The sequence below is a fragment of the Nelumbo nucifera genome, chromosome 7 (genome assembly GCF_055504915.1).
Source record: "Nelumbo nucifera cultivar China Antique chromosome 7, China Antique-T2T, whole genome shotgun sequence".
Classification (NCBI taxonomy): Eukaryota; Viridiplantae; Streptophyta; class Magnoliopsida; order Proteales; family Nelumbonaceae; genus Nelumbo; species Nelumbo nucifera.
In genome coordinates this window covers 31,322,373-31,348,244 of record NC_142655.1, presented here as the reverse complement: position 1 = coordinate 31,348,244, position 25,872 = coordinate 31,322,373, and the positions used below count along the sequence as shown (strand labels likewise).

At 36.2% G+C, this 25,872-nt stretch overlaps 2 protein-coding genes across 8 annotated transcripts in view; one reads left to right on the top strand and one right to left on the bottom strand.

Moving 5' to 3' along the window:
* LOC148790327 (uncharacterized) overlaps window positions 1-25,009 on the top strand; it is a 29,461-nt gene extending 4,452 nt beyond the window's left edge. Inside the window, exons 2-5 of the mRNA XM_088891391.1 lie at window positions 20,005-20,103; window positions 21,283-21,463; window positions 21,542-21,595; window positions 21,707-25,009. Of these exons, the coding sequence (XP_088747517.1) occupies window positions 20,005-20,103; window positions 21,283-21,463; window positions 21,542-21,570 (309 nt within the window). The 3' untranslated portion in view covers window positions 21,571-21,595; window positions 21,707-25,009. The remainder of the gene's footprint in view (window positions 1-20,004; window positions 20,104-21,282; window positions 21,464-21,541; window positions 21,596-21,706) is intronic.
* LOC104598244 (histone H2A deubiquitinase (DUF3755)) overlaps window positions 1-25,872 on the bottom strand; it is a 51,908-nt gene that overhangs the window by 5,205 nt on the left and 20,831 nt on the right. For 6 of the 7 annotated variants that reach the window (XM_010260192.3, XM_088891388.1, XM_019197964.2 and 3 more), the window contains 2 exons: window positions 25,023-25,140; window positions 12,440-12,522 (listed from right to left, as the gene is read on the bottom strand). In XM_010260192.3, coding sequence (XP_010258494.1) covers window positions 12,440-12,522; window positions 25,023-25,140 — 201 coding nt within the window. Of the gene's footprint in view, window positions 1-9,217; window positions 9,494-12,439; window positions 12,523-25,022; window positions 25,141-25,872 lie in introns of those variants that run through there. The other variant, XM_088891389.1, reaches the window with a different exon arrangement.

Sequence of the window (25,872 nt, the reverse complement as noted above, 5' to 3'; positions counted from 1 at the left end):
ACACATGCATGTATTGGCTCACAACTAGGGGTGACCACGAGCCGAGCCTTTCACGAGCTATTCTAGCTCGGCTCATGAAAAGCTCGACTTGGCTCGGTTTAAACCAAGCTTCAAGCTAAATTCGAGCATGATATATAAGCTCGTTTGCTAATCGAGCCGAGCTCAAGCCAAGTGAAGCTCGACTTGTAAGGCTCGTGAGCCTAGTATTAAATAAATAATTTTTATTATATACATACATACATATATATAATAAATAATTTTATTATATATAATAATATTTTTATTAATATAATATTTTTATTTTTTATGTATAATAGTAAATAATTTTTATAATTCTTATTTTCTTGTATGTAAAATAAAAAAAATTATAATTATTTTGTATATATAATATTAAATCCCTTTTCTAATTCTTAATCTTTTGTTTGAAAAATAAAAAAAAATTAATTTTATACCTATAATTTTTATTTTTCAAAAAAACTTGGCTTATAGTTGAGCTTCAACTGAGCCAAGCTCGAACTTGCGAGCTATGAACCGAGCCAAGCTCGAGCTCAAGTCTTTAGCTCAAATCGAGCCCGAGCCTGATACTATTCATGCGAACCAAGCTCAAATAGCCAAGTATTTGGCTTCGCTCGACTCAAATCCACCCCTACTCACAACACTTACTGCATATGAAATATCAAGCCTGGTCATGCATAGGTAGAGAAATCAACCCACAAGTCTCTAACAGCTCACAATAGTGATGTAGGAGTTGGAGAGTCAAAATTGGAATTTTATGTATTTCTATATTTTTGGACAGTAGGGGTATTGTTGTCATTTTACATTTTTGTAGGGCCCAATTATAGGGCTTAACTGGGCTAGATATAGTTTGTTTATGTTTAAAATTTCAGAGTCATTGCATAAGTAGTATTAGAGTTATTGAGTCTTCTTCGAATTGAAATAGGATATGACAGATTAGTTTGAGTCTATTGGTTTGACTCCTAGGATCATTATGAGTCTTAACAATTTGACTCCTAGGATAATCATGAGTTTAGAGTCTATAAATATGTATGGACGTTCTAGGATTATTCAATTTATTGAGTTTTCTTCAACTCCTAGGATTATTATGCTAACTAGGTGTGCATGAGGCACATGAGGCATGTCTCAAAGGTGCCAGTGCCCCTGGCATATGCCTCAAGGTGTTCTGGGGGTGCCTCACTTGGAGGAACACCTCCAAGCATACGCCTCCCACGCCTTTTAAACACTGGTTAGAATCAACCTTCTTGTGCCTTTGGTACAGTTGTAAATACCCCTGGTAACTTACAGTAGTAGAATTAGAATAAGAAGTAGAAGGAATCATCAAGACATCAAAAACAGGACATGGCAAAGGAATATTAGTAGGAATAAGAGCCCTCTCCTCACCAAAACATTACCCTTGTGTAGTAGTAGGAAAAAATATGAAAACCACAGCCATAGAAACAAATGGGATCAAAATAATAGTACCCCTTCTAATTTTATGCATACCAAAAAAAATACATCTCCTAGTTTTAGGATCAAGCTTAGAATGATCAGGTCCAAGAATATAAACAAAAACCTATGCACCCAAAAACTCTCAAAGGAAAACGAAAGATCTCTCATTAGGATATAATATGTTCAAATGAGTTTTAAATCCCAAAATATAAGAGGGCATGTGATTAATCAAGACATAATAGTAGTAACGGTATCCTTATGCAGTAGGGCTGGAACAAACTATCACAAGACAGAGAGAGAGAGAGAGAGAGAAAGGGTGGAGAAAGAGAAATGAGAGGGAAGCCCCAAGGAAACACTCTAGGGTTTGTAGGAATCACTCCATACAGCAAACTCGAAACAGAATTCTAAAGACATCTTCATTCATTCATTGGCTTCAAAAGGAAGAGAATACATCTATTTATAGAGCGACTTGTGTGCCCGGAATACTGTTTACCATAATTACAAGAACGCCACTCCTTGTCTTGTGCATCAAGAAACACAATAACTTTCTATCTACTAATGCAAAGATACTGAAAATTGAAAGACGAGACCTAAACTAGAGGAACAAGATGTTATATCCCAAGCCCACACAGGACTAGTCAAAATGACGAAAATATCCATACTATCCAAATATACAAAAATACAGAAAATTTCAAAAAGTTCCAAATTTGATTCTTTAGCTCTTGCATTATTCTCCTCTGGTTCAAAAAAAAAAACTCGTCCTCGGGTTTTGAAGAACTTGAGGATGAAAAGTTGATGTACCTCAATGACATAAGGAGTAGTAATTCCCATAGCTACTTCAACACACTTGGACTGCAGAGTAGATGTCACACACAGCTATAAATGGATCTTGAAACCAATGTATGCCTAAATATACTGCCTTCCATAACCATCATTGTTAAATCATCAATAACATTAGCTTCTTGAACACTTACATCATCCATCAGCTTATCTTGTGGTGAATCTTCCCCTTGCTTATCACTATGAACTTTCACATCCAAAATCTCAACTGCAACTTTTCCTTCAACCTTTAGTAGAGAAATCTCCATCTCTATGGCTTCAGCTACCCTTGGTTCTTCAGCAAGCTCTTTAACTTCTGCCACCATTGATGTCGGTGAAACTTTTACTATGCCAGCTTGTAATTCTTGAATTGGTTCCAGTTGAACTTGTAAGGCAAATGAAAGCTAAATTACTGTAGCCGAAGTAGCAGAAAAGAGAAGAAGAAGAAGAAGAGATGCTGGAATGTCGAACTACTCTGCTCAGTCGACAGTACTATTATTTATATTATGGTGTAGTACAATGATACAGGAAGTTACTAGAATGCCCCTGATTAGTGATGGGACACCCAAACAACTTAAAACATTAAACAGGATTAGGCCCATTAACAAAGGCCCAGTACAGGACAACTTAAACTTAAGTATAGGCTAATAAGAACTCTTATCAACCGAATACTCATACATACAAAGACTTCAATCCAACAGCAAAGTTGCTAACATCTATTACAACCAACACATTTGCATCTTGCACCTGATTTCTCCAACTTGCTCCACTTCTATCTCTTCTTGATCATTAACCCCAAGCTGACCATGGGTGTTAGAGGTTTCTTCTTCAACAATTCCAACCTTTTCTTGGCCTGCACCCTTTTGATCTTCAATGTTTACAACTTCTATAGGTTGAAATTCTTCATTCACAACTTCAGCTCTAGGATGGGCATCAACATGCAAGAAATCAGCTTCTTTATCTTCAACTTTGTATTTTCTTCTCATTGGCTTCAAATTCTTTGTTGTAACCACCTCCTTCTTCTCCATCTCAAGAGCCAATTCAAAGGCATGGTCTAAGTCATATATTTGAATTGTAGACAATTCATTCTTGATATCATTCCTTAGTCCATTCATGAAACAAACTAATTTGTGGCTTTGACTTTCTATAGTGTCACATCTAATAGATAATTCATCAAAACTATGTATATATTGAACTATAGATAGCATACCTTGCTTGAGATTAGTCAACTCCACATATAGATCATGGAAGTATTGTGGAATATACTTTTGTTGCAAACACCTCTTCATCTCCGCCCATGTGGTTAGGATATTCACCTCTATTTTATAGTCATTGCTCAAGAGTTCTCCACCATACTTTAGCATTAACCGCAAGCTTCATGCGTAAAAATCTAAACCTTTGTTTTTCAGACATATCATGACAATCGAAATATTCTTCTAGTTTAGCAATCCAATCAAAAAATGCTTGATGGTCTTCATCTGCCTTGAAATTAGGCACTTCCCGCTCTCTTCTAACATTCTTGAAAACCTTACTCCTATAGCTGACATTAGTAGATCTATTTTTTTCCATCAAATTCTCAAGTAAATCAACCATAAACCCTTCATATGGTTCAAAAACCCTTTCATCATTGATTCTAGACCCATGAGATTGTTTAAATGATACCCTAGGCCTATAGAATCGGTCACTTTGTGAGAACATGGTGACTAACCATTAGCTCTGATACCAAAAGTGATGCAGTAGGGTTGGAACAAACTATCACAAGACAGAGAGAGAGAGAGAGAGGAGAAAGGGTGGAGAAAGAGAAAAGAGAGGGAATTCCAAAGGAGTCACTCCAAGGGTCCTAGAATCACCCCAATTTGCACAATTTCAAACAAAGAAGTACTTGGTGAAAAAGAAAGCTTGCAAGCCATTAAATGGCCATTATAATCCAAACCAAACACCTCAGCAAACCCATTTAACTTAGGAAATAAAATATGCAGTGAAGAAAAAGAAAAATGACCCAATTAATTATGCCAAAGCATAATTTAACTCAATGACTTTGACCCACTACTACTGTTGGTGGTATGATGACTTTAATAACTGCACGACACATCCAGAAGATAGATCCTGTTCACCTCACGACTACTCAATGAATAGAAACAGCAGAAATTTAGAGTGAAGTGAAAAGAGGGGAAGAAAAAAATCAGAGAAGAAAGAATGGGAAGCAGAAAAAAATTCTGGTTGCCACCCCTTCATATCTATTTCTATTAAGCATAATGTGGTATACACTGACCATTATACCCCTGGCTGCCCAATAATCAAAAAGAATTAAAACACAACAGTACCAAAACAGCAATAAATGTAATCAGCAACTATAGTGGTAACAAATAAAGTAGAAAACATAAAATCAATCTCTCAACAGTGGCGAATAGTATTGTTAACTGTGATGCAGCTTAAGTTTAGGGTGGTGGTGTGAGTATTCGTGGGGTTTTGGATAATGGATGGGACATTGGTGTATCAGCTAGAGCAACAAGAAGACCATCCACACTATTCTTCCACTATTCTTTCCTCTTGTAAGGAATGATCCTTGTTTGAGCAATAATATTACATTCTAGGAACATGTTTGGCTGGGGCCTTCTCCTCTCAAAGACTAGTTTCAATCTTTGTTTGCACTGTCATATAAGAATGATCCCACTGGAAAGGCATGAAGAAATGTGCAGCCAGTTGCCAAGTTTTTCAACAACAAAAGTATATAGCTTAGAAGCCTGCAAGCCTCTTACAACCCTTACAAATACCTGAGCTAGTTTGGGAAGAAGTAGCCATGGACTTCATCATGGGCTTGCCTCCTTCAGCCAGGAAGTCAGTAATCATAGTTGTCATTGACCATCTCAGCAAGTATGGTCATATTTTGGCCCTGCACCACCCTAGACTGTGGTCCAAGTTATTTAAAGTATTTGTCAGGGATGCCATGAAGTTACATGGTATCATGTACCCCTAAGGCCATAGTCTCAGACCAAGACCCTCTCTTCATGAATAACTTCTGGAAAGAATACTTCAAGCTCCAAGGTACCCATCTCAAGTATTCTACCGGCTACCGTCTTCAATCCAATGGCCAAACTAAGGTGGATAATTGCTGCCTTGAGACATACCTCAAATGCTTCACCAATTGTTGACCCAAGCAATGGCTAAGTGGTTACACTGTGGTACAACTCCTTTGAAGTTGTAGATGGTCAAGCCCCCCCCCCCCCTGGCTATATTACCTTATGAGAAAGGGTCCACCTCTGTGGAGTCAATAGACGAGTTACTCACTACAAGGGACCAGGTGCTTCATGAATTGAAAGCCAATTTACTTCAGGCCCAACAGCAAATGAAGGCCTATTACCAAACCATGGTAACCCACCGCCATTGGCCTATCAACTTCAAGGTGCTTGAGAAAATTGACTCTTTAGCCTACCAACATGAGTTACCCATCTGACTTTCCACATCTCACTTCTCAAGAAACATATCAGTGACAAGATTATGTTCCATCTCACATTACCTAAGTGAATTCACAGAAGAAGTCAGATCCTTGCAGAACCCAAACCTATATATCTTAGGCAAGTGAAGCAAGGACAAACAAAAACTGAGGCATTGGTTCTATTTTCTAACTTACCAAATGAAGATGCAACCTGGGAGGATTATTACAAGCTTCAACAAGAGTATCCCCATATCAACCTTGAGGACAAGGTTTTCCTAAGGGGAGAGGAATTGTTAGGAACCAGAACCAGCCCAACCCAGCTACTAGAGCACAATCAGGCCCAACTAGGAGCTCGCAGCCCATCCAGCAAGTTTATATCAAGGGTCCACATCAGATTGTTAGTTACAACTAATTGTAAACTCTTGTAACAGTTGAATCTCATATAACTATATAAGGAAATAATAAGAAGGCAAGGAGTGAGAAATTTCCCTTTAAATACATTTTCCCTCTCTTTTTCTTCTTAGGAGGTTCAGCTCCCTCAAAGCAGCTGCTCTATTGGGCCGAATCTAATAGATTTGGTATCACTTACTAATCTCCTGTCCTTTGGTTGCATACATTTGAGATTGGTTCTCTCTGTTTGAGTGCAAGTGGAATCTTCTGATTGATATGTTAAGTTTGTTTACCTCAACAACTTTGGTGTGGCCAAAGAAAAGAGGAAGCATCATGTAGATATGTACAAAATCTGCACTAATTTGGACAATATGGGAAGAAAGGAATTCAAGAATATTCATGGAAAAGAAAAGGAGTAAAGAAGCCATAATTGAATGTATCACTTCAAGGGTAGCCATTGGTTGAAAACTTGAAATCTATGAGAAGTTTCCTTCCTTTTAAATGGAAGATATGTTAAGAAATTGGACAAAAGTACTTTTACCTATAAAAAAAATTGGACAAAAGCAGTGGGGACTTCCATAAATAAGAATGTCACCACGGGAAGGCTTCATCAAGTTGAACTTTGATGGTAGCAACATGGACAATCCAGGCTTGTCAGGAGTAGGAGGATTTAGAGATGGAGAAGGTCATATAATTGCTTTATACTCAGTCCTTTCAATGAGTTAAAAGAACTGTTAACAATATGGATGATACATTAACTAAACAAGGGGTGTGGAGACAGCATTTTATTTGGGCACTGTTTGTCCTGTAGCTACAGTAGTTCGAACTAGAAGAAGAAGAAGAAGAAGAAGAAGAAGAGAACAGTCGAACATGATAGCCTAAACCCTATCAGTCGACCCTAATATGGATTAGCCTCTAATTAGTAGTACAAAGACTAAACTGCCCCCACTTAAGTATGGGACAGGAAGTCTATTAAAACTGCCACATAAGCAGAGCCTGCCCAACCTGCATCTGTATACCCAATTACTTCAAGTCTTCCTCCTGGTTTATACAATAACCCACGGCCTGGAGCTCCCTTCAGGTAACTTACAATTCTAAGAACTGCATCCTAGTGAGGTATCCGAGGGTTCTGCATAAATTGGCTCACCACACTGACTGCAAAGGAGATGTCTGGTCTTGTGATAGTCAAATAGTTCAGCTTCCCCACTAATCGTCTATACCTTCTAGGATCATCAAATTATTCCCCTGTATCACTGCTCAACTTAGCATTTGGCTCCATGGGAGTTTCAGCCGGTTTTGCACCTAACAGTCTTGTTTCATCTAGCAGATCAAGAACATATTTTCTTTGGCACAGGTTTACACCTTGTCTTGATCTAGCAACTTCTATACCCAAAAAATACTTCAATGTCCCAAGGTCTTTTGTTTGAAAATAAATTTGCAGAAAGACCTTTAGTTTATCGATCCCCAATTTGTCACTACCAGTTATGGCAATATCATCCACATAGACTACTAATCTTTCCGGCTTCTGAATCATAGTTGAACACCGAGTGGTCAACCTGGCATTGTTTTATTCCAAAATTCTTCACCACTTCACTAAACTTCCCAAACCAAGCACGAGGGGATTGTTTCAACCCATAAATTGCCTTTTTCAATCTGCACACCTTACCATCCTCCCCCTGAGCAATAAACCCAGGTGGTTGCTCCATATATACCTCCTCCATAAGGTCACCATGAAGGAAGGCATTTTTAATGTCAAGTTGAAACAAGGGCCAATCATACATAATTGTCAGGGAGATTAAGACAAGGACAAAGTCAATCTTAGCCACTGGAGAGAAGGTCTCCATATAGTCCACCCCATACAACTGCGAATAACCTTTAGCAACAAGTTTGGCCTTCAAACGCTCCACACTACCATCCAGCAAATATTTAACAGTATACACCCATTTACAACCCACAACATGCTTACCAGGAGGAAGAGTAGTGAGCTCCCACGCTTGAGTATGCTAAAGGGCAGAGAGTTCCTCCTCCATTGCCTGCCGCCACCCAGGTGAGCTAAGAGCCTCTTGGACATTCTTAGGTATAGAAATAGATGAGAACAGTGAAACAAACTGGCGATGTGAAGCAGAAAGGAAAGAGACCGAAACAAAATTGGAAATGGGATGGAGGGTACAACTACGTTTACCTTTGCGTAAAGCAATGGGAAGATCAAGTTCTAAAGGTTCTGGGATAGGAGCAACAACAGGATCCGCAGACAAGGTAGAAGCTAGAGGAGAAGCCGGTGTCTGTCAATGAGTATACACGTGCCAGATCGGTGGTCGTTCAGTAAGGATCTGCACTGGAGGAGGTGAAGGGTCAACCCCAACTGGAACACCCGAAACGGGATCACTGACTGGAAGAGGAAGAGGAAGCAAAGGTGGAGACACCAATGCTTCAGGTTCCGAGAAGAAGGGGACAAACTCAAAAAAGGTGACATCAGGATAGACATAGCACTACCGAGTAATGGGGTTGTAACACTTGTACCCTTTTTGAGTCCGAGAGTATCCAAGAAAGACACTTAATAGAGCGTGCATCCAGCTTGTCTATCCCAGGACTCAGATTGTGAACAAATCACACACAGCCAAAAATGCGGGGTGTTAATGGAAAGGGAGACAAGGTGGGGGAACAAAATAGAGAAGGGAGACCGACCATGAAGAATGAAGGAGGGCATCCGATTAATAAGGAAACATGCAATAAGTACAACATCACTCAAAAATCGTTTAGGAACACTCATATGATGAAGAATAGACCGAGCAGTTTCAAGGAGATGACGGTTCTTTCATTCAGCCACCCCATTTTGTTGAGGAGTGGATGCACATGAAGTTTGATAAATGATGCCATGTTGTTTTAAATACTGTTGAAAGGAAGTAAGAAAGTATTCACGATCGTTATCTGAACGAAGAACTTTGATTGGAACACCAAATTGTGTACATATTTCAGCATGGAATTTTTGAAAAATGGAAAATAATTCACTCATTTCTTTCATTAAATAAATCCATGTTATCCTTAAACAATCATCAATAAAAGTGACAAAATACTTGTAACCATTATAAGGCTCTATTTTAATCGGACCCCAAACATCTGAATGAACCAAAGCAAAAGGACTCAACATATGACTATCAACTCTAGGACTGAAGGGAACCCGGCGATGTTTCCCATACTGACGCGACTCACACTGTAAAGACAATAAATGACTCAAAGACGGAACTAGTATTTGAGTGCCTTGAGAGATGGATGTCCCAGTCGACAATGCCACTGTAAAGGAGTGAGTGAAGTCTGAAGTGCAACTGACGATCCACCACCGTCAAGGTAATACAATCCACCAGCCTCATGCCCCCCACCAATCTTCTTCCCCATCTTGAGATCCTGAAAAACACAAAAGGAAGGGAAAAATGTAATAGAGCAATTAAGAGTCTTGGTTAATTTACTAACAGACATAAGATTGAATGGAAACTTAGGGACATAAAGAACAGATGATAAAGAAAGAGAAGTCGTATCAACATTACCAACACCACAGATGGGAGAAGAGGAACCGTTGGCAAGGGTAATAGCTTGAGATGTGGAAGTTTCAGAGAGGGAAGAGAACACACCTGGAGTCCTGGTCATGTGATCAGAGGCTCCAGAGTCAATAATCTAGGGAGAGGGTTTGGATGCTAGACAAGCTATACCTGAGTGGGCAAGGGTGGTTGTAGTATGCTGTGAAGTAGCCTGGAGGAACCTCTCATAATCATCACGCAGTACACTCACCATTTCCTTCCTGGAAACAGATGTAGATGTAGAAGGTGTTAGATCTACCTGTTGGTTATCACTGACATCAACCCCACCAGCTACTGCATGATTGGCCCATGTAGGAGGGCCATGGAAATCATAACAGAAATTCACCAAATGTCTGTCCCTGCCACAATGGGTACACTTCCTTGTAGAGTTACTTTTTCCTTTACCACGGCCTCCCCCTAAGTCACGACCACCACCACGGCCAAATACGGAACCACCACGACCTCCTCGGGAGGCATGTCCTCCCCCTCTAGTACCACATCCACCTCCTCTAGCTATCACAAATGCTGATATGTCAGACTGTGTGGGATTCTCTGTAGGTACCAAAGAAATCCTACAAAGCCGTGCAAAAACTTCCTCAAGTGTAGGAAGAGTAGAGCCTCCCAATATTTGGGCCCTAACTGGTTCATATTCCGATTTCAACCCCACTAAGAACCTAGTGGCATCTAGTTGTTCCCTCTGTTGTTGCTGAACCTTAACATCTGGAGTGAGGGGATGATAGACATTGAGTTCATTTATGAGGTTCTTCATACTGGCATAGTACTCTTCTAGGGTTTTATTCCCTTGCTGCAGATCAAAATACTCCTGATAAAGCTGATATACCCTTGTAGTATTATCCTGCCCAGAATAAAGCTTCTTGGCATGTTCCCATATGTCCTTAATTGTATCTAAGAACATAAAGTTGGCACTTATTTTGGGTTCCATACTATTCCATAACCATGTCATGATTTGGACATCTTCCTGTTCCCAGTCATCAAACCCTGAAGAGTCAGCTGGTGGTTTATCTTCCTTCACATGCTTCACTTTCCTCTTTGCCTTGAGAAAAACTTCCACTGACTTGGCCCATGGTATATAGTTCTCAGCATTAAGTTTAATTGAAGTCATCTACACATCCAAATAGTCAGAGGGAATCACCACACTAGGTTTCTGATCACTACAATCATCTCCAATTGCTGCCATGATGCTCTTCCAATGCTACCTCTAATCTGAATTCCCAGTCGCCAACTAAGTACTGCTGTCAGGAGTTTGATGTTCCAGACACTACAGTAGTCCCCAAACACAGATGATAGGCTCACAACCAGTCACAATCAATCACCACTGTTCACAACCAGTCACAAACAATCAGTCCCAAACACACAGATGTCCCAGACACTACAGCCGTCCCCAAACACAGTTGATAGGTACACAAACTTTTGTTCTTGTTCACACCACTACTGATTTCACAAAACCATGAATCACACTGACATTAATTCAGCAACTCACTGACCACATACAAGCCCTCTTGAAGCTACTCAATAGAGATTGAGCATCACAAGCACCACCACACAACCATAGCTGTCACACATGGTACAGATCTGTCTGACCTTTTTAGAGGGCACTATAAGTCCAAAGAAAACATCAACTACTGCCACTGCAGTAACCTATCTCATTCAATTCAGGTCACTTGTGACCAACAAAGGCTTCAAAACAACTACAGACCCACATAAAAGGGTCAAACATACCCTTACACCATTCGGCCACTGTAAACACAGCCTGTTCATGGACCTTTTTCTAAGAACCAAGGCTACAAACAACCTAGTTCTCTAGGTTCTGATCAGTCAAGCAGATTTTGAAGGCTTTCAACCCAGAAATACCAACAGTACAAAAAAAAAGGTAACCAACCTCCGATGGAGAGCTTCAGTCGACCTTTCACTTCTGAAGTTGTTTTTTTTCTTGAAAAACAGTCAAGTTCTGCGCAGAGGAAGGACTGAAGTGTTCTCAGGCCTAGGTTGAATCTATGTTCTCCATTTTCAGCCCAGAAAGAAGAAAGAAAAAAATGAGGTCACGAACAGAGAGGAGCAGGGGAGGAGATTTAGAGAGCAACGTCCTGCTCTGATACCATGTTTGTCCTGTAGCTACAGCAGTTCGAACCAGAAGAAGAAGAAGAAGAAGAAGAAGAAGAAGAAAAAGAGAACAGTCGAACATGATAGCCTAAACCCTATCAGTCGACCCTAATATGGATTAGCCTCTAATTAGTAGTACAAAGACTAAACTTCCCCCACTTAAGTGTGGGACAGGAAGTCTCTATTAAAACTGCCACATAAGCACATAACTTAACAGAAATAAAATGACTAATCTACCCTTATTCGGCTAACTCTAACAGGCACAATTGTAAGAAATTAGAGGAGAGATAAGAGGTTTTATCTCTCCCCATGTCTTGTATATCTTTTTATCATTAATAAAATTCATTGTTATTTGATAAAATAAAAAAAAAAGTTCAGTTAGCCAATCAGGGACACTTAATGCCAAAATTCCACTACAAAAAAGAAAAGAGACACTAAGGTTTAACAAATAGTTGTCCGCGCATTAATAAAATCCACGGTTATTTGATAAAAAAGTTCAATAAGCCAATCAAGGGCACTTCATGCCAAAGTTCCACTACAAAAAAGAAAAGAGATGCTAAGGTTTGACAGATAGTTGTCCACATGTGTATTGACCATATTAAAACAACAATTCATTGCAAACTCTAATGAATTTGATTGTAATACTGGAACTGACCTGATAATTAGCTAGATTTGCTGAAATTTGATTGAAAAACTGTGCATTTTGCTCAAGGAGCTGCCCTGTTGTGCCACCAATATCTGCAAACAACAAATATAATCTATCAATAAAATTGCAACTCTAATGATGACATATGGTTCTAGTATTATAGACTTAAGTCAATCCATGCACATCATTGTCATGCATAAGGCATGCCTTTCATGTCCCCAAAGCCAAGAATTGACCTTTATTATCCATTCAATACTTTTATTCAAGATACTTTCTATCCTCAAAAACATACCAAACAATATAATACAATCGGTGGCTACATTTAAGAACTCATATACCAGAGTGTCATGTGAATCCTGTCTAAAGCTGACATCAGCAGATTGTAGCATGTCCTATCTGTATTCATATAGAATTCAAACATCCAACAAGTTAAACACTTGATATGGATGTTAAAATATGTTTCAACCCAATCAAGTTAGACAGTTCTACCTTTATTTTTTGTGATCATCCAAATCTTCAAGAGAAGAAAGAATTGAAAGCTTAAAATCTGCAAGTTTCTGAATTTTTCTATGCTATAAAATTGGAATCAAATAGCCACATATGGAAGTTTGTGGGTTTTTAAACTTATGTGTTTTTGTGTTTTTAGAAAGTTGGGATACTTTGGCCACTCTACAGGTTTCATGGGGTCCAATGGTTTGATTTGTATATCCATAGTTTGTGTTAAAATTGCTAGTCATTCATTAAGAGTTATTGATTTTTTTTTAATCAAAGTAAGACAATGACATTATTATAAAATATGTTTTTCTTGGTTCTAGTAAGAGCAACTGTGACATGGTGAAAGATATTGGAGTGAATTTTTCTGCACATTCTGCTTATGGTGAGTGGTCCCAATAAATTCAGTAATTCTAGGTTCCCACCGAGTGATTCCAGAAATTTTCTCTCCACTTTCTCTCTTCTCTCCAATCTAAAAGTAGCTATTACAGCCATCAACAGCCCAAGAATTTTTCATCAAAGGAGTCAACATCAATAAAGGAACAAAAGTCCACTTTCCTTTTTTTATATCAAAAAACAAAATTTTCTTATTTCAACCATTTGTCCTTTTGCGCCAAGCCATCTCTGATTTCTTTCAACTTATCGCTTAAAGGCATGCCATATTTCATCCCAAAACTCTATTTAAAATCCTATTTTCCAGAACTCTGATAGCTTCTCTCACAAAGGGAATTTTTTACCTTATGAAAAAAAACGCTACTTAGAAGGCCTTCATATTAAATCACTCCATCATTAAAACATATTTACAAAGTCTGATTAAAAAATCCCATCTCTATAATTGATTTTCAAATTTTCTACATTTTCACTGTCCCATTAAGAACCTGCCCAATTTATGGTTGCCCTCCTAGACTCAATCTTGGGTCATACTAGTTATACACCAATTGGTATCAAAGAAGTTGGTTCTACATCAGTTGGCATCAGAGAGCTCTCAGCAGGAGTGATCAGATGATCATTCATACATACATACATATTATATAACACAAATAATATATTGTATATAATATTTTATATTTAATAAATTCTAACAAATATTTTATACATATATGATATGTTATATGATATAAAAATATTATAAATATTAAATATAATGTATTTAATATCATAGACCCAAAGCTCAGCCCATGATCACCTATAAGCAGGTTATAGTCCCCTCAACAAATTGCAGTTCTGCCCAATACAAATGCATCATTAGCTTTTGCATTATTAGTAATAATCTAGTTGTCTCAACTTCTCAAGGAGGAAGAAGGGCTGGAGTTTAATAGGTGTTCAATGGAGAGCCCAGGTCTACTGAGGACGCATGGTGTATTTTGAAATGTGATCAAAGCTTCTTTGCATCCTTTTCCTGGTCCAATCTTGCAATTCAATCAGAACAGGGATCATAGGCTGTTCTATGCCGGGGAATATGATTGTTTAACACCTTAATTTTAATTCAAGCACAAGAAATAATAGAGAACCTCATAGTGTTCGAATCTATTGATATCAAACTGCCATGTACAAATTGACCTAAGGCTTAGACAAGGAAATGATCTATGGTCTCCAATCGTCACATTTCCATTGAGTAGTGAAAGGGACCTACCTTCAATCTAATGTAATGTATTGTCAATTGAAACTCCAAAGCATGGAGTGAATACCAAGGCCAAGCTTGATAGAATAATAGATAAGTCAAGCTCAGCTTTAAAAATCAAAGGAAGCAGAAAAGAAAGAACAAAGCAAAGAACTAGTCAAGTTAGGAACAAAATCCAATTGTCAAAAAAAAAAAAAAAAGTTGGCAACAAAATTTTTCATATTCACTTACAAAGGCCAACAGAGAAAGCCACTATGGTAATAACATATTCACTTTCAAAGGTCACTTTTTATGCATAGGCATCAGATTCCTTTTCCCTCTTTATTTGGGTAAGCAAGATAATACATACGGTGTTCATTGTTTAGTTCAAACCGCAAAACCAAACTGAAGCAAACCAAACTGTTTGGTTCAATCTGCACCTGAAAAAGGGTTTGGTTCGGTTTCATATTTTGCAAAATTGCAGTTTGTGGTTTTGGTTTGGTTACTTGGACTTTATAAACCGAACCAAACAGTAAACCATAAACCAAAATTATATATATAGTCATATACAATATAATTATATAAATAAATGATGTACAAATATTATATATATAATATAATATAGTATATTTAAACCAAATTTATATAATTATAAATATATAATAAACTCTTATTGTTTCAGATCTGTTTTCTATTTTTCTTGATTAGTTGGTATCAGAGAGAGGTTACCTCTTTTTCTTTTCTTTGATCCCATACACAGTGTGTATGGAGAACTAAGTTGGAGATTTTGAGATCAGTTTCAATCAGTTTCTGATGCCCAAGAATTGTCTTGGAGAGCTGGCCCAAAAACCTAGCCAACTAGAGAAGAATTGCAGTTTAGGGTCAAGAGGATCTTTCCAGAGTGGAGCTCAAGGTGTGAACGACTTCTTGGAGACCCTTATTGAGATCAATCCACGTTGGAGAATTTTTAGCCATCACTGGTAAGAGTGGCTGAATTTTTTCAGTTTCTCTCGGGTTGTCAGGTACTGTGAAATTCTACTTCTCTTGTTTTTTCCCTTCCTGTGTGTTGGGAATTGAAGAAAGGGAACTTAGAAAAGAAAGGTACAAACAGGAATACAGAACAAAGGGGACTAGAACACAAAAGTTGAAGTGGGGCCTTGAATTGAAGAATACATGTGGGCATATTGTTGATAAGAATACGTGTGGGCATCTTGTCAGAACATGCATATGCAACATAAAACCACGAGCCACTTCAAGGAGAAGTCAGTTCTTCCTCTCAGCAATACCATTCTATTGAGGAGTTCTTGGGCATGTACTTTGATAAATGGTACCATGCTGAGAAAAAAACTAATTCCAATTATCTCTAAAATACTCAGGAGCATTGTTTGAGTGAAATATTTGTACTTATAATGAAATTGAGTAAACAACATTCTTTGGAAATCCTGTATTACTTTAGGAACTTCATCCTGTGAGTGAAGCAAATAAATCAAGTAAATCCATGTATATCACGAGAAATCATCAATGAAACTAATAAAATATCTATGACCTCCTTTTGCAATAATAATAATAGGACTCCACACATCTAAGTGAACAATTTGAAAAGGAAATTCAGCAATTTGTTCTACAATGCTTACTCAAAGGACAAATTGCATACTGAAATGAAGACTGAAACACTGACTTAAATAATTTTGGGAACAAGAGTCTCAAAGACTGAAAAGACAAATGGCCCAAACAATAGTGCTAAAGCAAGATCTAGGCTTTATTACGAGGACTCTCAAACTAACCCACAAAACATGTTGTATTACTTGACTCGAAAGCAGTAACATCATCCAGTACATAGAGACCATCAACCACACATCCCTTACCAATCATTCTCCCAAAAGTCAAATCCTAGAGAACACAGGAATCAAAAAAAAAAAAAAAAAAAAAAGTTACACTACAATTCAATGACTTGGTAATACAACTAATAGATAAATGTTTAGTTGGAATTTTGGGAGCATGGTAAACTAAATGTAAGTGAACACCATTTTCTAAGGATACAAGTACCCTGGCCAACAATGGTAGTGTAAGAACCATCAGCTAGCCTAACTTGTCCTACCATAAAGTAAACAATATGCTGAAACTAAACTTAGCTTACCAATCATGTGTTTGGTTGCCCCATAATCAATGATCCAAGGGTTGGAAGATGAAATAGACACATGGAGTTCAGAAGCCCGGTTACCTGAAGTGGACACGTGAGGTAGGAGTGATAGAAGACTCTTCAAGATGTCAAAGAGTCCTACCATACTCTTCCAACTGATCACATTCGGTATACAGCATCTCCTCCTTGGAGATAGAGCCTGTGGAGATACTCTCCTGAGACAAGTCACCAGAAACTAGATTGGCTGAATTAGATTTCTTCCCATACTATTGTGGTTGCTTCTTCTAGACGGACTGAAAGTTCTTTGGCTTGCCCACAAGGTCCCAACATGTTTCTCTGGTATGTTCTACCACAACGAGAGCATTTCAACTTATCTTTACCAACAGCTTCAGCCCTCTTCATTAGCATCACTTACCTTCCTACTTCCACCACTCCCTTTAGCCAAGAAAGCAACCTGCTGCTCCCCATCAAGAGGATACATGGCTATCCTCCCACTCTCCTCAGATTGAACTAGGGAATACACTTCTTAAATTGATGGGAGCTTCTTACTCCCCAATATATGAACACGAATAGGCTCATAACTGGAATTAAGACCAACAAAAGAAAACAAACACCTGCTGCCGATTTACAAGTCTCTTATACTCCTTTGCAACTGATTCATTTTTCCAATCAATAGTCAGATAATAATCAAGTTCCTTTCGCATGGAATTGAGAGTGGAATAATATGATGATAGGCTTTCTCTCCCCCTATTTACAAGTGGATGACTCTACTTGAAGTTGATATATACAAGCATAGTGCCTTTGCTCAGAAAAAAAATAACCTTAGCTTGGTCCCAATTCTCCTTCGCCATAACAGCCCACATAAAGTTCCTCCTCATACTTGAGTGAATAGAGGTCACCAGCCAAGACATGATCAAGTTGTCTTGGTCTCACTGATCACAAGCCAAACCAGCCCCCTTTGGTTGAGGAACATCACTAGACAAATACCCAAGCTTACCGAGCCCACATATAATTCACACTTTTTGCCCACTCCATATAATTTAGTCCATCAATAACAGTGATAGCAACAGGTAGGGCTGTTCACAAACATCACCAAATCGACCAAACCGACCAAACCGACCAACCCGGCCCGACCCAACCCGAGTTGGCCGGTTTTTTCTTCACCACCGGTTGGTTTCGGGTTGTAAAGATGGGTAAACCAATAATTCGGTTCGGTTTCGGTTTTCATACATGAAAACCGAAACCGACCTGAACCAAACCGAGTTATTTAACCAAGTTATCTCTATCCTACTTCTTTCTAGTTACTTACTAACTTAGTTACTTATTTTTAGCATTAATTGTTTAGTTATTTCTTTCTAGTTACTTACTAACTTAGTTATCTATTCTTTCTACTCTAGTCTTTAGGATTGGAATTAATGGAAAGCATTGCAAGGCAAGCAAAACCCCTAGTCCCTACACCTTTAGAAAGATTGGCTTCTAAAAGAGAGGTTCCCTACTCTCTAAGGACCTTTACACCAAATAGGCAAATAGGAGTCCTTTCTTTCCTAGACTAGAGGTTCTCTACTTTCTAAGCATTGCAAGTCCTAGTCTTCTTCCAAATTTCATTCTCCTTTGACTCTTTCTTTCCTGGTCCGCCTCCTCAAGGCTCTCATTCACTTGGCTCTCCCATCTTCTCAAATTTCAACTCTCAAGTTTCAACTTCTCAAGACTCAAGCATCACATTCACAGGTTACTATTTATTTATTTAATATTTTTAAAATTTAATGCATGTTAAAAGTTGATATATTTTATTTGTGTTTTGTTTAAGCTTTGAAAAAAACCCAATTATTTATGATATATTTGCGCAAAAAACTTCAGTTTGGTATGAAAAACCTAATCTATTTAAATATATATTTCGGTTTTAACTTAAATATATATATATATATTTTTTTATATTTAAAACTGTATAATATAGATATTTCGGTTTTGCATAAAAACCAAAATATCTGAAAAAATATCTGTTAAATATAGATATTTCAGTTTTAAATAATAAATATATATCTGAAAAAATATACATTCTGAAATATATCAGATATATATTTCCAGAAAATATATATTCCGATATATTTGTATATATATTTTGGTTTTAAATATATATTTCAGTTTTAAATATATATTTCTGAAACGTATATTTCAGTTTTAAATATATTTCCAGAAAATATATTCTGAAATATTATATATAATATGTATATTTCCGAAATATATATATATATATATATATATATATTTCGGAAATGTATATATTTTCTGGAAATATATATTTCAAGAAATATATATCTGATAATATCAGAATATATATATAGTAGTAGATATTTATATTAATTTCATATGCACAAAAACTATATATTTTTATATATTTCAGTTTTAAGTATATTTCCAAAATATATATTCTGAATTTCAGGATCTGAAATATATCAGATATATATATATATTCTGAAACATATTATTATATATTTCAGTTTTAAATAAATTCTGAAATATTATATATAATATATATATTTCCGAAATATATATTACAGTATTAAATGTATTTCCAAAAAATATATTCTCACTGAAATATATCAGAAGTATATATTATATATATTTAAAGCTGAAATATATTATTTCGGAAATATATATATTTAAAACCAAAATATATATACAAATATATCGGAATATATATTTTCTGGAAATATATATTTCCAGAAATATATATCTGATAATATCAGAAAATATATAGTAGTAGATATTTATAATAATTTCATTATTTGCACAAAAACTATATATTTCAGTTTGTGTGTGTGTGTGTGTGTATATATATATATATATATATATATATACTGAAACATACTTTTATGTATTTCAGTTTTAAATATATTCTGAAATTTTATATATAATATGTATATTTCTGAAATATACATTTCAGTTTTAAATGTATTTCCAAAAAATATATTTTCACTGAAATATATCAGAAGTATATATTATATATATTTAAAGTTGAAATATGTATTTCAGAAATCGGGAAATGTATATATTTAAAACCAAAATATATATACAAATATATCAGAATATATATATATATATATATATATATATATATATATCAGTTTTAAATATACTTTTGAAATATAGTAATTTCATAATTTGCACAAAAACTATATATTTTTATATATTTCAGTTTTAGTGATGTTAGATAAAAAATAACATATATAGTTTTTTGACTAAAACCAATTAGTTGCTTTTTTCTTAACTTGTTTTATTAGGGATGTTCATCTTGAGAAACTCAATAATCATTATAAATTTATAATGGTATTTTATTTTCAGATGGATCTTAAAAGAAGTGAAAATGTGCATGGAGTTGAAGAACTTGAAGATCCAATAGCAATGGGCTCAAAGCAACAAGATTCTGAGGCTGCAAATCTGGTAAAAAATCCCCCTGCTCCTCGTAAAATTACTAGGACACAGCCCACTAAGCAAAACAAAAGGCAAGGTTCTAGATTAAAATCAGAAATTTGGGATCATTTCACTAAAATGGAGGATAAGGATGAACCTAGGGCTGCATGTAACTATTATGGCAAAGACTACGCATGTGACACAAAAAATCATGGCACTAGTAACAGGTGGAGTCATTTGCAGCAACAATGCACGAAATATGCCAATAAGGTTGATAAAAGGCAAAAGATAATGTCTTTTGAGCCTAAAAATGAAGGAGAAGAAGATGGTCTCACTACGGGTAAGCTAAAAGCAATGACCTTTAGTGTTGAGGAAGCTAGAAAGGAGCCTGCTAAAATGGCTATGATTAATGAATTACCTTTTAGGATTGTGGAGGGGGAAGGATTTAAGAACTACCTAAGTTTACAGTCCCATCTTGTATGCCTTGAGGTCAAGGTCATCCGCAGGAGGGGAAGTGGCAACAGTGGAAGGTGTCTCAGTGGGCCCTGGGACTGTAATACCTTGATCTGGAGCCGTAGAAGGAACTGGAGCTGGCTTGGACTGCCGATGACCGGGATCAACCTACCTGCATCGCCTGTGATAGACTTTCAACTCCTGATCCCTCTGACCACCCTCACGATTACAACCTTCATCACCCAATGGAATAGGTAAAGGAACAGCCTCAGATGTGTTAACCCCACTCTCACTGCGCTCCCCCTGAGGAAAAAGACCCAAATCCCCACTCTCACTGCTCTCCCCCTGAGCACACTGACCACCAACTAACACTAACATGACTGAAACAAATAATTGCACATACTGTCCTACAAACACAGTGGGGACCACAGCTGTGGGGCCCACATCATTGTTCTCTACAATAACATTGCGGTTTTCGGGATCTCTTTATGTCACATCGAATGCATTTTTTCATAAACTCGTGGCATTGCAAACTAGGTTGGTTCGTTTGTCTAGAAGTGGAGACAGTCTCTTGAGTTCTATGGCAGAGCGCATGAAACAAAAGTTTGATAAATATTGGGAGAACCTTGAAAATCTGAACTTCTTGTTATATGTTGCCATTGTTTTGGATCTTTGTTACAAATTAAAATATGTGAAGTTTTGTTATGGTCAAATATATGATAGCAAGGGATGTCTTGGCCATGCCAATTTCTACAGTTGCTTCTGAATCGGCATTCAGCACAAGTGGGTGTTTACTTGATCCATTTAGAAGCTCACTATCTCCAAAAATGGTGGAGGCTCTTATATGTGGCCAAGATTGGTTACAGGTCTAAACCAATCCCAATTGATATTCGAGAAGCTATGGATGAAGTGGAAAAATATGAAGAAATCGCAATAGGTAATATTTGTGATCTTGTGAATAAATAACTTATATAATTTTTTGGGTTACATACTAATATTTGTTTCTTTGTTTTAGAATTCTCAGGAACAACGGAACAAGTGTAATTAAGTGATGATGATTGATGTTTCGGTAAGACTTAATAATCTTTACAAGTGTAATTATTTTTTCAATAATTTAAAATTTCATTTTCCAAGTAATGTGACAATCTAAAACAAACTTTTCTTTTTTGTTTCTTGACAGTTGAGTCATTGGCAGGGCAGCATTTCTTCTTCAAACATGAAGTTCCAAAGTCCATTAGGCCACCTAGTTTTTGAATGGCTGCAAAAAATTTTGGATTAGTGATTAATGAACAACTTTTGTCATTAATTTTTCATTTAAATTTTATCATTGGATGGCTGAAATGATGTTTAATTTATGACTGTTTTTACACCTTAACACTTGTTTTTAAGTCCAAAAGTTAGTGATGTTCAGTTACAACTTACAAGTTTAAGCTTTATTGGAACTAGAAGCTTTATTAGAAGCCAAGATGGCTTTATCAGTGATGTTCACTTGTTCAATTATAAGTTTAACTGTTTAAGCTTTATTACTAGTGATGTTCAGTTCAGTTTATGGCTGAAATGATGATCTGTTATAACATGGAGATCACTACTATGGCTGAAATGATGTTCAGTTCAGTTCATGAACTTATAGGTTTAAGCTTTTATTATTAGAAGCTAAGATGGCTTTATTAGTGATGTTCATTGTTCAATTACAGGTTTAAGCTTTATTATTAGTGATGTTCAGTTCAATTTATGGCTGAAAATTGAAATGATGTTCAGTAACTTCAGTATGGTGCATTGGTAGGTTTTTTTAGCAGCCAAACCAACCAGGTCGGTTTTGCTTAATAGAGGGTCGGTTTCAGTTTACTCTTTAGGTAACCCGACTAGGTCAGGTCGGTTGAAAAAAAAAAACTAGTAATTTGACCCAACCCGACCCGTGAACAGCCCTAGCAACAGGAAAACCCCAACTCTCAACACTTGATAGTCATATTTTGGTTTCAAGTAACTTCTGAGACAGCTGAATCTTCAGTAGACATTGTCCTTACACAAAATAAATGGTAATTGCATGTGAAACTTGCACCAGAAAGTAGTACACAGCACAAACCACCACAAACTCAGACCTGTTTATCTGTTAACAGCACCTACAACTGGCTGGAAGACTCAAAACCAGCAGTAGGAAAAAAAAAAAAAAAAAAAAAAAAAACTTCAAGCACCATCAGTTCAAAAAAGGGAAGAGAAAACACCTCCAGCCAACCTTCACAGAATGTACACTACAAAACAACAGATGTTCAAGGGAAAAAGAGCACTCCCCAAGCCCCAAACACACCACAATACAGATTGCCAGGTCTGGAACTTGGTGTGAGATCCATAAAACAAGGGCACAACACAGCTGAATGGATCTCAGACATCAACAACAGAACAACACTAAAGAAACTCCTCCATGAACTTAAAAAAAACATCATATGAAGGCTGAAAACACCCAAAACAATAACCTTTTTTTTATTCTACAACCAAAAGGAAAAGGAAGAATAGCAGAGAACACTTAATCGATTCTAGAGAAAATATGAGTGGGAGGAAAGAAAAAACAAATAGACCCAAGCCTCAACTGATATCAATCCTGTTCTGATACCATCTAGAAGTAAAGAGGGGAAGGGAGACAGGAGAAACATCAGAGAAGAAAGAATATTTGCTGGGAAAGTGTCAGTGGCGGCTGCCTCACTGACTTATATATTAGGGTATTTAAAGAAAAGAGGAAATTGCAATAGTACCGTTGGTTACAACTTAACAAAGAAAGAAAATAATAACAGCCTAATAAGAGCCTAACAGTAGTCCTAACAACAATCATCATTGGCCTTCCCACTCCAGAGTTCCATTCAAATTAGAACATGAAAACAAGGGACCGCCCATATTTTTGTTATTCTTTTCTTCAATGAATATAGGTGTTTGTCGCATACCCTTTTATGCCATGAAAACCAAGGGCTCTATCCACATCTTCATCTTTGTCATGAAATGTATGCAAAATATTCATGATCAGTAAAATATATGCATATTTTATAGGAATGCAGTGCTTGAATTTTAAAACAACTAAAATGTATGCATGACCTCAGAATTTAATTTTTTTAAATTGTATATAACTAAGGTTTATACTGTGCTAATGCATATTTTGAATTATCTTGATTGTCTTGGTTTTATACATGTTATCTTGGTTGTCTCATGTCTGTAACTCAATCTGTTTAGCTTTCAATAATTTACCAATTATAGTTAAAATAATTAAAGTTGAACTTGATCATACAATTTATTGACTATTGATTATTACATCAAGTCCACTAAAATCTACCTATGTGATGTATAAAAGATGAACTTGGTGCAGTGAAAAGTCATTTTTCTACTTGTCCCAATATCACTGCCACACATTTTATTATATATTGATGCTGAGTGGAAGGACAAAGGGCAGACCCTTTTTTAGTTTTCTATTTAAAAATAAAACCCAACAACAAGGTTCAAAAAATCAACACATATCGGCCTGTATCGGGAGCACCCCTATACGCCCCTACAGAGGGTGTATCGGGGTTTTGACCAGTTCAGGGGGTGGAGGAACCTTAAACCGCCCCTCCTGAACCATATTTAAAAATATAAATTAAAAAAAAAAAAAGTAAAAAAAGAAGTACCGATACTGCCCGATACGCCCCTACTGGCATATCGGGCATATAGATATTTAGAACTTGCCCAACAAAAGTCATTCTACAAGATAACCCTAATTTATAGTAGTTAGTTGAACTACCCTACACAAGGATACATATGCATTGCCATTGAAAGGTTCATGCCAGCCCTCCACATGGCCAAAGAGGAGAACAGGGCCAGTAGCTGGGTCCCTGCCCCAACGAATTGCCACATAACATATATAAGGTTGCACTATTTGGTTGGTCCTACCTAAGAGAAAAACACTGCTTGATGAAATGGTAAAATATTAGACAAGTCTGAGAACATGTTTAAGTCTAAGAGCAGCCATTGTGCAAAAAATAAAATATAATACCTAGGTTCATGTCCAATCCACCCCTCCTAAGACCCCAGATAGATGGGACCAATGGGTAATGGCCAGTTTTACCTAAGAGAAACAATATACCAAAACTCAGCATGATCAATAACTTTTAACCATCTGATTTTAGGTTCTACTTTTTTGAGATTTACAAGAGTTCCACAAGAACTTATCTCCACCTTCCATGCTAGTCAAACAAAATACAGTTGCAATAATGTTTCAAGCTGTGCCTTTTAGCCAATATATTTTCATGATGAACTTCTATTGGATGATGCTTTTAAATATGGCTTAGTTTGCAAGTTATAGGGCCTTTTGGCCCCAGACCACCATCATTTGCCACAAACCAAGCAAGAATGGTAATAAAAATACTAGCCACATCCACTGTAACAATAATACTAACCATTTTCAACATGGTTTCACCTAGGATCTCTTGCATTGGATGCTTAAGTGGTAATTAAGACTGTGAGAAGCATAAACCAACCTCTATAAGAAATACCATCATCATTATCCATAGCAATCATAGGTAGTGCATACGGCGGAACATTGGGCCGAGCAGCCAAATGAGATGAGGACTTCACAGAAGATTCCACAACTTTCTCCTGAAAAATATAACGAGTAACTATTCGGTTTCTAAAAACATAAGAAAGAATATATATAATCTGGCAATATAACAGTAAATGGTTACAGTAATTATATTCTAAATTTAAATATTATCAATGGTTCAACTATAAGTTTAATTATCATGAATTATAATTTGAAAATAAATTATAAAATGACAAAATAATACTAAAACTATATTATTTAAAATAAATTCACTTTCAAACTATAATTAACAGTAATTACATTTAAATTCTATGTTAAATTTTCATTTTGAATTATATATTTAAATATAATTTAATTTTAAATAATATTTAAGTTTTCAGTATAATTATATATTTAAAAATAAATTAGAAAATGACAAAATAATTTTTACTTTGAATAATTTACAGTTTTAGTATTTATACATTTAAATTATATTTGAAACTATAACTAATATAATTAAATTTTAAACTATGATTAACAGTAATTGTATTTAAACTATATTTTCAATTTGAATTATATATTTTAATATAATTTACGCTATAAATAGCAGAAATTTTCATTTAACTACCAAAAACTGTCATAATTTAGTAGAAATGGACAGAAACTAGCCAAGAAAATAGCCAGAAATAAAGTACCAATATTTCTTAAAATATGATAATTTCCATAAATTAATAGAAATAGCATAAAATTACCAATAAATAACAAAAATTACCAAAAATTGAACCATTGATAATATTTACCAAAAATTA